At 41.5% G+C, this 13,873-nt stretch overlaps 2 protein-coding genes across 2 annotated transcripts in view; one reads left to right on the top strand and one right to left on the bottom strand.

Moving 5' to 3' along the window:
* The first annotated feature begins 852 nt into the window (after nucleotides 1–852).
* eif3l (eukaryotic translation initiation factor 3 subunit L) lies at nucleotides 853–8,965 on the top strand. The gene is made up of 15 exons (XM_042502788.2): nucleotides 853–1,008; nucleotides 1,348–1,390; nucleotides 2,147–2,357; nucleotides 2,488–2,567; nucleotides 2,880–2,941; nucleotides 3,029–3,098; nucleotides 3,212–3,285; nucleotides 4,061–4,232; nucleotides 4,508–4,662; nucleotides 6,080–6,250; nucleotides 6,470–6,603; nucleotides 6,973–7,146; nucleotides 7,645–7,834; nucleotides 8,392–8,472; nucleotides 8,758–8,965. The coding sequence occupies exons 1-15, from the start codon at nucleotides 985–987 to the stop codon at nucleotides 8,833–8,835; spliced, it is 1,719 nt and encodes a 572-aa protein (XP_042358722.1). The 5' UTR covers nucleotides 853–984; the 3' UTR covers nucleotides 8,836–8,965.
* A 368-nt stretch (nucleotides 8,966–9,333) lies between these two features.
* Nucleotides 9,334–13,873, bottom strand: part of cdh23 (cadherin-related 23) — a 247,502-nt gene continuing 242,962 nt past the window's right edge. Inside the window, exons 66-69 of the mRNA XM_088086382.1 lie at nucleotides 13,354–13,483; nucleotides 12,977–13,096; nucleotides 12,507–12,617; nucleotides 9,334–11,193 (exon numbers count right to left, since the gene is read on the bottom strand). Coding sequence (XP_087942508.1) covers nucleotides 10,852–11,193; nucleotides 12,507–12,617; nucleotides 12,977–13,096; nucleotides 13,354–13,483 — 703 coding nt within the window. The 3' untranslated portion in view covers nucleotides 9,334–10,851. The remainder of the gene's footprint in view (nucleotides 11,194–12,506; nucleotides 12,618–12,976; nucleotides 13,097–13,353; nucleotides 13,484–13,873) is intronic.

The following is a 13,873-nucleotide window of genomic DNA, read 5'->3' as shown; positions in this document are numbered from 1 at the left end:
TGATCAATTTGGCGTTTATGTCCCGATGCTCCACTTGACTTAATTTTGACCATCTGAACCTTCACTGTTTAATGGAGAAAACGGCACCTTGCGACTATAACGCCACCTAACGGTATTCACAAGCTGTCACAGCTCACTCACCGTGTTGATATAATGTGACTTCACCCAGATTCCCTTTTTGTATATTCTTGATACTTTAGGCTGCATATTCTGCGAGCTGCCACGCAAGGAAAAACAAACAACTGAAACAGTATCACATTATAACGTGAAAAGTATTTGATAACAAGATATTTTTTTTTACATCATAACAAGATATATTTTTCTATCTTGTAACGGGAAATGTGTCATGCTAAAGGGTTTTGATTATAACATGAAACATTTCAAGTTGTAACATTAGGTTAGGGACTGCACTTTAAGTAGTAGAGTAGGGGGTGGCTGGGTGTGACTTTTTTTTGGAATATATAGCTATCATGACCTTCCCTGTAGCTACAAATAGCTACTATCCTTAGAGCCTCCCTGTGAGACTGAGGGAAAATGCATGTCTCTTACTTCTCCACAAATAACCATATTTCAAAGTTTCTGAATATGTTTTTTGGTGTAATTTTGGCGAATTTTAAAGAAAACATGTATTTCCCACTATAGCAAGACGACCAAACAGAGAAGAAAAGCCGATGGTCAAGCAAACTCATTAAAAAATATTACCACATAGGCTCCTTGTATTGTTACAGACTGAATAAAACACAAACAAACAAAGAAAACAGGTTTGGGAACCAACTGTCTTGTCCTCAACCGTGAGCATACGGTACTACACAGATACTCACTTTCCCACAATGCTTCAGTGCATTGTTTCGTACACGTCACTGCTGCTTCCTTCCGCTTCCGGTCTTCTACCCAGCCGCCAGCTGCGTGGTTTAGCAGCATTAGCTAGCTGAGCACACGTTTTTCTCTCCATTTCTTTATGAGCTTGGACTATTAACCAGCACCATGTCTTACCACGACGAAGAAGACGTCAGTGAACATTTTTATATTACCTATTTCAATACTTCAGCGTAAACAATACGCCGCTAGGTAGTAGTCGGTTAGCGAGCTAGCTAGCTACATAGCTAGCTTAACTCCACCGGCATAACAGCAGCTTTCGATGAGCCAGCATGATATTAATGATTGTTGTAGCCTTTTTAGAAGAAAATGTTACCATAACATCGCCTTCTCTGTGATTTTGTAATGCTGTGATGTAGTTTTGTGAGTAAACGTTAAAGGATGAGTAAAGTAAGCGAACAAGACCGATGACAGTCCGGTTGACGGATGTTAACTCTGCATCAGTAACAAATGTCCTCTGTTTTCTCACAGTACGATCCTTACGCCTACCCAAACGACTACGACCTGCACACCGGTTAGTACACAAATAAATATTTATCTCCACTTGCTGAACTATACAGATCTCGAAAAAATGAGAGACCACTTCAGTTTTTTTTCTGATTTCGGCATCTCTAAATGTAGGGTACCCATTCCACTTCAACACAAGCACCTCATTAATTTGACTTGATGAGCCACTGATTTGGTGAACAACCTAAAACCAAACCATATATCACCAAGCAACGTATGAATACACCGCTGTGATCCTCACTATCCTCTTGTAAAAGGACAAGATAATGAAAACAAAGCTGAGCTGCTTAAATTTTTGAATCATTGGTGGCATAAAGTCACCCAGCAGTAATGAGAAAGATTGGCAGAGAACACGCCAAGAAGCATGAAAGCTATGATTAGAAATTGGTGTTATCCCACCAAATATTGATTTCTGAACTCTTCAAATGTTAAAATGTTAATGTTTTAAGTAATAATCCATACTAATATGTTTTCTCTGCATCATTCTAGATCTGAAAGCGCTGCCTCTTTTTGTTATTTTGACCAGTTGCCATTCTTCTCAAATAATTGCTCCAAATGACAACATCTTTATTTAGACTTTGGTAAAATAAAAAAAAAGTGTTGTCAGTAGTTTATAGAATAAAATTAAAACTTTCACTTTACTCAAACACATAATTCTAAAAAATTAAAACAGAGAAACATATCATTTTGCAGTAACCTCTTAATTCTTTCCAGAGCTGCATGAGTCGTGTCTCCTCCTCCTCACTCTCACATCTCCCTGTAGGTGACCCTAAAGCAGACCTGGCCTATGAAAGGCAGTATGAGCAGCAGACCTACCACGTCATCCCAGAGGTGATCAAGAACTTCCTGCAGTATTTCCATAAAACAACCTCTGACTTAATTGACCAGAAGGTTTATGAGCTGCAGTCCAACCGCGTGTCCAGCGAGAGCATTGAGCAGAAGATCTATGAGATCCAGGACGTCTATGAGAACAGGTGAACTCAACTCTCTATAAATAAACCTCTTTCTGCAGTGCTGATGCTGTTGCAACATATATCAGAGTCATTAATACTGTGTGTGTATGAGTGATAAGCATCTTAACTTTCCTATTTTGTTCCTGTTTAGCTGGAATAAGCTGACTGACCGTTTCTTCAAGAACTCTCCCTGGCCAGAGGCTGAGGCCATCGCATCACTCGTTGGCAACGGTGAGTTTATACTTTATTTCTTTTCTGCCCTTGCGCAAACTCTCTTCGTTCTTGAATTGGTTCTCAAAATCTAATAAATGAAATTAACATTTGCCTAATAGTTTCCCACTGAAATTAGTTAATACTTGTATATGTCATTGTCAAATGAGCTCAAAAGGTAAAATAATTATGTGGTTTTGTTGGGGGGTTTACACTTGTATTAACTGATAGATGTCTGAGTGATTTAAGCGGATTCTTTCATAAATGAGTTGATTCCTGTGCAGAACAGCAGTGGGAATGATTTATGTAATTGTTGCCTGTTATCTCTGACAGATGCTGTGTTCCTCATCCTCTATAAGGAGCTGTACTACAGACACATTTACGCTAAAGTCAGCGTGAGTAACTGCTTAATATAAACGCAACCTGCAAAATGTGCAAAAACCTCCAGTGTGTTGCGTAAATAATGTTTTCTCGATCATCAGGGTGGACCAACTTTGGACCAGAGGTTTGAGTCGTACTACAATTACTGCAACCTCTTCAATTACATTCTCAGTAAGTTGCCATAATAGCCCTACAAATGCAATTTCCTCTCACCTTTAGTTATCAATGTAAAATAACACCTAATGAGAGATGAGTCACATGGAAATGTTTGTGATTGTAAACAGATGCTGATGGTCCCGCCCCCTTGGAGCTCCCAAACCAGTGGCTGTGGGACATCATTGATGAGTTCATCTATCAGGTACCATTATTTAGTTGTTTTTTCTTTTTTTTTCTTTTTTTTTCTTTTTTTACACGTCCTCATTTAACAACAACAAAAAAAGAGACAACAGACACAAGTAAGAATTTGATTCAATAAAGACCGGTTCTAATAGTATTTTCCAGTAATTGTAACATGACTTTCACAATTTTTTTATGGTTATTATTTGGGATGTCCAGATCCAATCACAAACGTCAGACTCAGGGTGATCATGTCATTTTTTGACTGATCTGTATTGGCTATATTTAGGTTATAGAACCTGATCCGATCCTTTGTTTTATGGCAGCGGTCACACAGGTGTTTTTAATTTAATGCTTGGTAACATGGTGCACACCGGTCCTTGACTCTGCGGCTCCTGTGTCTGTGCAAGAGCAGTGGCTGAGCCCACCGCAAAACACCACACACAAAAAGCGATATCATAGTATGAAATTGTTTTCTTACATTATTTACTGAAGTTATAAGCCCTCATTTATTTTCAGCTCAGTGTGAGAGTCTCTCATTTTGCCTTTGACTATATAGCATGGCGTTTCTCCGCCCTGCTTAGAGGAGAGACAGACAGAGGTGCAGAGCTCACTGCAACCTTATGCAGTACAATTTAAGTCGCACGGGCAAAAAAACCAACATGGCTTATGTATTAATGATGCATAATCCACCCATGTGGTTTACATCACATATTGCACTTTCGTCTAAAAGTACAAAGAAAATATGTTTAAATGCAGTTAACACCAATACTGAATTTGCACACTTTAATTTCCAGTTCCAGTCCTTCAGTCAGTACCGCTGTAAGACGGCCAAAAAGTCAGAGGAGGAGATAGAATTCCTGAGGAACAACCCAAAGATCTGGAACGTCCACAGCGTCCTCAACGTTCTCCACTCCCTGGTGGATAAGAGCAACATTAACCGCCAGCTGGAGGTCTACACCAGCGGAGGTAAAGAAGAATAGATATTACATGGGAGGGTAACATAGAGGGAACCTCAATGTGTTTAGAATCTTGACTTTTAAAAATGTAAGGTAATGGACCTTGTTAAAGTTACCAAAATGAGGTGCAGTCGCAGGCGTCAGTAGATTTACAGTCCTATAAAAATGCACCTTTAGTAGTTCGTAACTCTTCTGGTGAGAAAGTAACTCAGCATGTAGACTTCAGTGTATTGAGTGAAGATGGTTCTTCAAGGCAGCTAACATGCTGTGGTCGGTGTGTTGCAGGGGACCCAGAGAGCGTGGCTGGAGAATATGGGCGTCACTCCCTGTACAAGATGCTGGGTTACTTCAGCTTGGTGGGGCTGCTGAGGCTTCACTCTCTGCTTGGAGATTATTACCAGGCCATCAAAGTCCTGGAGAACATTGAGCTCAACAAGAAGGTAAGGCACTTGATGTAAAAAATGGCATGGCTGAGTACCACTAATGATGATACTCTCAAGTATAGAGGTGGGGGAAAAATCAATTCTTGTTTTTAACGATTCAGAATTGATTAAAAAATCGTAAACATTGATTTTTAACCCTCTAAAAATTTTTTCTTAATAACTTTGAGACCCTTTGTCGGATCGCCTTACTATTTTCGCCTGTGAAAGCTGCCGGCTGTGCCGTTCAGAGGGATGTCTCCGATGCATCGTAGCTCTTTTAGAGGCCTCGGTGTCCAACCTGGGAATTCGGGTGTTTTAACAGGATCTTGTTCAATAAATCCATAATGACAGATCTGATATTGGGTGTCTTCCGTCCATATTTTATCCACGTTTCAATGATAAAAGTACATTGGCATCGATGCTAAATGATGCCAATGTATTGGTCTTCCCATGGTTCCTTTGGAGAGGTCAGAGATTTGTTTCGGCCTTGTCCACCCATCAGAAGACGATCCAGTGCTTTGTATCCACTTATGTTGCCACAGGTCATCTGGAGCAAACTGCACTGTGATTGGCCCAATCCTACTGTCTCTATCTCTCTGTGTTATGGTAGCACCTTGTGCATTAAGATAAACGCTGATAGCCCCTGTAATAATAATAATAACAATAATAATAATAATAATAATAATAATAATAATAACGAGACCAGGGTAAATCAGGAGAGAGTCTAACAAGCAGCTGGGCCTCATATTGATTAACTTTTCTTCCATGCAGGCCAGGCCTCTGTGTTCTGATAAAATAAGACGAACTGATGAACAAATTACAAATACAAATAACTTTATCTTACAATGTGAACAAAAACTCAGTAGAATTGTCTAACTTGTAATGTCAAGCCCTGTAAACGTGTAATATAGTCATTGTGGCTTAAATGAAATCAGGGAGGAAAAAACAACACATCAGAGCAACAGGCCTTGTGGGAACATAAATACATCAAAAATGAATATTAATCTCACTGGTCTCCTGTCAGTTACTGTAATAAAACGTCAAGTCAAAGAAACTGAAAGTGTACATTGACAATGATACCATCATAAAAATATAGCCATAACTCAGTGTCTCATTATAAACTTGCTAGCTTCACCCTGCATCAGGGATGCAAGATGTAATAATGGGAAACGTGAAACTTAAACTGACTGTACATTTAATAAAACAAGACAGTTTACAGCTACTTTCCTCTCTGCCTTGATTGTTAACAGCTGCATCCACCGTCACTCTGTCTGTGTCGCTCAAACACGCGCTCGTCACAGCAAACAATGTCAGATCGGTTTTTCCAGTATTTCCGGCTTTATTGACTTACGGTCACCGAGTTTTAGGCTGCATCTTCTTGTGTTTTCTTCGGTCTAGTCCACACCCTGGATCTATTTTGTTTCCTGTCTTTCAGAGTATGTATTCCCGTGTGCCCGAGTGCCAGATCACCACATATTACTACGTGGGTTTTGCTTACCTGATGATGAGGCGCTACCAGGATGCCATTCGAGTCTTCGCCAACATCCTGCTCTACATCCAGAGGACGAGAAACATGTTCCAGAGGTCAACGTATAAGTATGAGATGGTCAGTCAGAGCTGGGCTTCTTAGACATCTTTTTTTTTTAACTAAAGCTTTGGATTATTTATCTATTATAACATGATCATAATATGTTCATTAGAACTTAAAAAAAAATTTTAATAGTTTTTTGACAAGTTCAAACTGATACAGAAAAATGTCTGTGACACATAATTAATACACTATAAGTTGAAACTGATGCCAGTCCTTGTATAAAATGTTTTTTAGGTCAACAAACAAAATGAGCAGATGCACGGCCTGCTGGCCATCGCTCTCACCATGTACCCGATGCGCATCGACGAGAGCATCCACACCCAGCTGAGGGAGAAGTACGGAGACAAGATGCTGCGGATGCAGAAAGGGTAAGAAAGAGATTCATCACGTTGTTTTGGAACAACTGTATTTGAGATGTAGTGTTTGTCTCACTGTCGTTTTCTGTCACCTTTATTTTATTTGTGCATAGTCCATTACCATGTAAAAGCTTTTTTATATTGGCCAGACAGGCTCTTTTGATACCTAAGTGTCATGATACTGTAAAGTACAACAAACACATGTATCTCTTTGCTTGTGTGTCTAAGCACTGGGCCAGCTATAGCTTCATGAAGTTGTAACTATAATCTATAGTTCTAACTACCTATCTAAAAATCTATAATAATTTATAATAATCCTTCAGTTACACACAATTTCACTCTCACACAACATTCACACAAATGTTTCCTCTTTATTCCCAGAGACCTGCAGGTGTTTGAGGAGCTGTTCAGCTTCGCCTGTCCCAAGTTCCTGTCACCTGTGGTGCCAAACTACGACAACGTCCACCCCAACTACCACAAAGAGCCTTTCCAGCAGCAGCTGAAGGTGTTTGCTGAGGAGGTGCAGCAGCAGGCCCAGCTCTCCACCATTCGCAGGTAACGCATGCCAACTATGTGTGTTTGATGCAGATACAAGTATGGACATTCTTCAGGCTAACAAACATTTCAAGTGCATTTCCTTCCTCAAAAAATGTAGAAAGCCATTTAACACATAATCATTTTTAAATGCAGCATTGTTACATCCATCACTACTAGTCGCATCTTCTGCCTTTGTTGGCTCTTTGCAGCATGTCTTGGTGCATTAACACCACCTGTTGATTATAGGTGTAGCGTGACACCCGCACAACGTGATTTAGCCAAGTAGGATAGTCCCTGGATAAAAATCTCACATTGTGTCATGTTGGTTCTGGATAGATCTGTTTTGTTGATCCAGGACTATCATCGCAATCAGTCCTGAATAATTTCTTTATATCAATGGCTACCTGGCTGAATCAACACTAGCACTGCAATCGTGTAAAAATTACATACCTGTGAGTCAGATGTAGTTGCAGGATGTTTATACATGTAAATTAAGTCACAATGTGTCCCGTGCAGCTTCCTGAAGCTGTACACCACAATGCCAGTCGCCAAGCTCGCAGGATTCCTGGACATGAGTGAGCAGGAGTTTCGCATTCAGCTGCTCGTCTTTAAACACAAGATGAAGAACCTGGTGTGGACCAGCGGCATCTCAGCTCTGGATGGAGAGTTCCAGTCTGCTTCGGAGGTCGACTTCTACATCGACAAGGTGTGTAAACGGCCACCAAGACGCATTTCCGATCAGATTACTCAAACTACTTGCTGAGTTGGTCTGGAGCACATTCAACCACGTCTTTTGTGGTATAAACACTAGCGAGTCTCTAACAAGGATTATGTCATCAGTGCAAGATGTGGTGGTTGTTAAGGCGACAGAACGCTAATGCTCTCTAACTTACCCATTTTATGTCGAGTTGAATGGAGTGTTGCGTGGCCGACCATCGTTTTGCCCTGTGGAAGGAGACAGGTTGAATTCTGCTGACAGTGATATCTCCAGCTGCACTGACACCGCCGCTAACATGAGCAGCTAGCAAACAAAAAGCAGCTAGTAACAAAATCTGAACACAAGTACTCGGCTGGAGACGCACGATGGGCACAGGCGTGAACGGTGATGTGTCTCAGCTGTCCACTTGCATTCGGATCACAGGAACAGATTCTGACACCAGGTCTAAAGAGGGCCACAATGTTATGGGGTGGTATTGTTTACTATTGCACTTTGTTGTACGTAGCTCTGTATGTTTAATGAGCTTTTTCTCAACACTTCCACAGGACATGATCCACATCGCTGACACTAAGGTCGCTCGTCGGTACGGAGACTTTTTCATCAGACAGATCCACAAGTTCGAGGAGGTGAGAAGTGATCCACCATGCTTCTGCCAACTAATGGAAAAGTGCAGAATAATGGAGTTGTTATTGATTTTAAGCTGTCACAGGAAAGTTTGTTTTAATGTTAGAGCCAGTTTGAAATTTAAAGTACAGTCAACAATACTGATATTAAAAAAACCTCTTCCAAACATAGCCAGTGGCTGATTCCACAGGTAGTTTTTCCCTGAAAAGATTTGTTTTAAACATAAGACTTGGAGTTATAGCTTTTGTGTGAAAAACTGAAAAAGTAATCCTTCCGTCTTCCTACAGTTGAACAAGACGTTGAAGAAGATGCCAGCCAGCAGCACCACCGCCACATCAGGGAGCTCAGCAGCCCGAGCAGTCTGACCAGCTGCAGCGGAGAAGACCTCAGGGGCCGAATCCTCTGCCCATCAGGTTTTTTTTTTGACAAATATAATTGATGGAAACTTTTCTATGTAACCTGGAAACAATAAACTAATGCAGTGGCGTGCTAGAACTCTTTGTGATTTGTTTACCCTCGACAACCACTAGATGGTAGTATTTACTAAACTAACCGCCTCAGATGCTGAGTTGTGAAAAACTGCTGCATGCACTAAAGGGAATTAAATTAAGCATTTATTCAAGTGGAATATAGCGGCGGAATTGGTTTGTTTTGAATTGCCAACTTAGCCTTTTGTCGGATAAAACAACCTGTCAATATAGCAGCAGAAGTCGACCTTGAGATTGGAATATAAACATGTAGTGTCACGAGTAATTAAGGATTCTCAGATTCTCATGTCTGCCGGGATCTTTTAATATCCTGCTTGAGCTGAGGTTTCCATGTTCTTGGCTGCTCTCCCATCACTGAACTGACTGAGGTCAAAGGCCGTTGCATATTTCTTTTATTATCACAGATCATCCAACATTTCCCAACACAGATCTCAGGACTGGTGACAATAATGACAACGAAATAAAAACTTACAAAATGGGAATATAAAAAATTAATCTTAAAAACACACCACTCATCAGAAACAGCGTCAGTTGTCATATAAAGAAAATCAGAACAACATGTCACCATAGCACAATATGCACAAACTCCAAACATCCAAATTTATGCCCTACCTCTTTTGGTAAGCCAGCATTTTTCTTCAAAAATATTTCAATTCCTTCACTTTTTTCTATAAAATAAAAAAATAAAGCAAACGTTGCTCATTTTGAGCATGACTCTTTTAGTCCCTCGGGTGGCAGTGTAAAGTCTCTGTGGGCACAATGCCATCTTTATATCTATAAAACTGGATAATTCATACTTTTTTAAATTCCATCTGTAAGTCCTTTACAAGGCTTTCTTTGACTGATTTTAATATCAAATTTATCATAAAAGATTCATAGTTTTTTTTTTCTTCAAGTGGTTTCAGTCTTGGACACAATGTTCGATCCGTCTTCCCTCATCTTCTTCAGTTGAGGAGTCTTTCGGTTATTAGTGACGAGTCTCCGTGCACATGACTGACAGTCTATGCTGGAGATGGAGAGCTGGAGCAGGGTCTGAATATTCACAGACTAAAGTGTTTTGTCTTTTTGCCATTGATCCAAACAAAAACACCTTTTTATCAAACTACTACAGTACTTTAACAATTGCAAAATGGCAAGACCCCTCTTGCTCTTGGCTTTAAGTGAAAATGCCACTCTGTGAGCATCATTGTGAGGAAAATATTTGAAATGCTTTTCTCTGCATTACATGTCCATCTCTAATTTCCCAACCAAAAAATGTATCTATTATCTGAGAGAGAAACGTCTTACTGTCCCATCGTCACTCCGTCAACACTGATTGCATCATCTGGCAAAAAGAAAACATGATAAGGAATTGCGTCATTTTCTCAATGTCCCATTGATGGCCATCCGCTGGTCTGAGTGTGTAGAGCTTCATTTTTTCGTGTGTGTATATTTGTGTTTATGTGAGTGTATGCAGTCCAGGTATGACTTCAAAAGGATTAGTGAGAATGAGGCACCTTTTGATGATTATAAGGTCATGGTTCAACAAGCTTCTCCCGCAGGGAGGCGCTGTCTTTTCCACTAGGCTCTTTGGATGAGAGTCGATGACACCAGTTGGTTTTGTCTTGCTGAAGAAAAGTGCCCTGCTTCTGTTTTCCACATCCGAAAGATCATCTGAATGGACTTTCTCTTGAAGCACCCAATGTGGGACCACCTTCAACATAAGACCCACACGAACCAACCCAGTGGTGAGTAAGTCCTCTTGTCACTGATGCATCGCGGTCAGCTGATGAGGTTCCCTAGACTACACACACTCCTCCTCCAGTCCTCTCCAACCTTGTCAGGGTGGTGGCATGGAGGCACAAGGACACACACGAGTCATGGTTGCGCTCAGACCAGCGAGGCCTCGGCTAGTCATAACTCTGTGATCTCCAAGGGACTCTCCGACAGGGTGTCCCCGTCCTTGTGACGGTGCATCGGGGTGGACTTGGCCGACTCTGTGCGAGCATTGCGTTCAGAATAAAGCCCCCCGTCGGCGTTCAGTGCCTCCAGAGAACGAGCCAGGGCCCGCTGGTCGTCCTCTGGCAGGCTGTTGAGGTCAGAGGTCAGGAGGGTGCCTGTGCTGCCGTGGACCACGTGCACACCTTCGGGACCCTTCAGCTCCACAGGAAGCTTGTGCTTGAAGCGCATAGTGCCACGACCTCCACCCATGCCCAGGCGCTCGTCGTCATCGTCGTCTAGATCGCTTTGTATCAGCTGTTGAAGGAGGACAGGAGAGGAGAGGGAGAGAATAAACTGACTGATTCTGTTTTTACAGGGCATCAGGTTGAATATGTCAGCTTTTGTAAGAGAGCTTTGAGGAAGAGCTGGAGGGAGGTAAACCAGTGGAAGCAACACTTTCAAGAGAGAAATCAATCACTTTCAGTAACAACTTGGAAATGTAGCAAGAAGATTGATCAGCAAAGAAGAATACATTTCATACCAGACTTGGGTTAAATAATTGCAAACAATTAGCAATAAAGGCCCCGTATATTGTTCATTTTCAGGTTCATACTTTTACTTTGGGTTTCTACTAGAACATGTTTACATGCTTAATTTTTAAAATACACTTTTTCTCATACTGTATGCACGAATATACCCGTATTCACCCTCTGTCCATATTGTGGCCATAAGTGGAATTACACTTATGCCATAAAGAGACTTTTTTTCCCATTGACTTACATTGGAAAAGAGGCGTCAGTGAATCAGTGGATACATTTTTTTGAGCATCAATAGCTCTGCAAAATGATTGATTTCATTATTAAGATTTCATCTGTTCAGTTCAATAACATTTGGAAAGTGGCAAGATTGAATTATCTGATTGGCATTCAAGTTAGTATATTGCTAAAACGAGTGTCAGCTGCTCCGCCGGCGGAAGTCAGCCGCTCTGTCACACTCAGCTGCATTTGGCTGCCGTAGGTCTCTAGTGTGCATGTTTGATGGACCCCATCATTACCATGGTTCTAGAGCATTTTTTTCTTTATGCACTACTGAGCCGCTCTCATAGAAATGAGATGTGCCTGCCTCCATGCTGTATCCAGGCTTTCTTAATACATCTATGATCTTTGAACCATCACCGTATCCAGGAGATGAATGTAATAGCACTGAGGCAGCACTTTTTACCTTTTTATAGTGTATTTGTGACATCGCAACTTTACTGAAGTCCTACCAGCTTGTTTTGAAAGCACAGTTTCTGAATACAGAGTGTGTGCATTTCTCTGTGGATTGGGTGTTTTGATATTCTCACAATATACATTAAAAGAAAGAAAGAAAGAAGTGGAAATCAGATTTTCACAATATGGGACCTTTAAGTGGGACTTCCACTTCAATGCAAATGAGAAGCTGAACTCTAAAATGTAAGTGCAATCTCTATTTGACCCGAAGTCTGGCTCAAGGTGACAGAGATAGCAGAAGTAGCGAAGTGGTGCCAAGTCAGAGCAGCAGACGTCAGAATAGGAAATCAAAGGACTGTTAGGTCACTCCGGCGGCGACAGACAGGAAGAACACAGCAGCAGTTTTTCCAAGCCCACCTCGGTGACTGACGAGTTTTCTCCCTGACTGGTGGACACTGTGACGAGTCGTGCTGCAAAGAGCTTTTTCAGCCTCAGGTAGTCGTCCAGGACCACCTTGAGCAGGGAACCCTGACAGGACGGCAGTTAGGATCAAACAGAGTCTATAATAACACCATCTGCCTCACACACTCCTCACTGTTAGAGAATCACACATGAGTATTCACAGCAGAACTGTCTGGCCTCTTATCTAGACTGCTGGGTCTCAACAGCTTGTCTTTGAGTCCTTGGGCTCTCTCTGTCTTTGGTTTCTTCTCAGGACATACTGGAGAAGGTCCTGTCTGTGACCTCGTCCCCCAATGTGTTTTTGGAAGGATGGACGGAGAGAGTACATGACCAACAAAACGAGGTGTTTGGATGTAGACGTGTTCCTGTGTTTGTCTACCCGAATAATCTGATCTAATCTGATAATCTGACATTTGGAGTCTTACCTTGATAGGCCCTTCCCTCATGATCTGGCCCAGTTTAGCAATGTTGTCGTATTCTTGAATGGCTGCTCTCAAGTAACGATCATCCTCCGGCTTCGCTTGTGGCTCTCGACCAAATGTGCCCTGTGGTGATGACACACACACACACACACACACACACACACACACACACACACACACACACACACAAATGCTTACTTAAAATTGTCAGCTGTGAAATGGGGTTAACTCAGAGCACAATGCCTTACGACACAAACTTGTGTAATCCTGAGAATGACAACTTCAATCACAGCGTTTAAGTCTGGAGGAAAATATAACCTATTTAAGTGCTTTGGAGTGTTGTTGAGAAAAATAACACTCAGATTAACGCTGGTACTGACATGCGTGCGTGCAGGGCTGTTCCACAGGTCAGTTATCTCGCTCAGGTTCTCAGGCAGGTCGTCCTCATGGTCGGCCTGAGCAGCCAGCTCCAGGTTGCGACAGAAGGGGTCCAGCCACACTGGATTAGCCCTGTAGAGGTAAACAGCATCACTGAAAAAATGCAAAGGAAACACGAGGAGCAACAAAAAACAACTCAAATTTGACTTTGACCTGCTTTTTTAGTTGGTTTATGAGACTGGTGTTATGGGACTTACATGAGAATAGCAGAGAACAGAGACGCACTAAGTCTGTATGCTAAAAATGAAGCTCAGGGAGATTTGGCATGAAGAATGTAAACCACCTTTGAAGCTCATTAGTTTAAGTAATTCTTCACTCATAAAATGAACATTTGTATAGCAGTTACTCCCCCTGTGTTATGCTGAACTCATGAAGAAAAGTTTTTTTTTCTGGCATGCCTCCACAGATAACGCAGAATCCAAAAAAGTCAAATATTCTAGGTTAAAGGGAACCTCGTTAACC

This window comes from Plectropomus leopardus, chromosome 13 (assembly GCF_026936395.1).
Source record: "Plectropomus leopardus strain MGB_pleo_1.0 chromosome 13, ASM2693639v1, whole genome shotgun sequence".
Classification (NCBI taxonomy): domain Eukaryota; kingdom Metazoa; phylum Chordata; class Actinopteri; order Perciformes; family Serranidae; genus Plectropomus; species Plectropomus leopardus.
The sequence above is the reverse complement of the archived record's forward strand: the minus strand, read 5'-3'. Positions and strand labels throughout refer to the sequence as shown.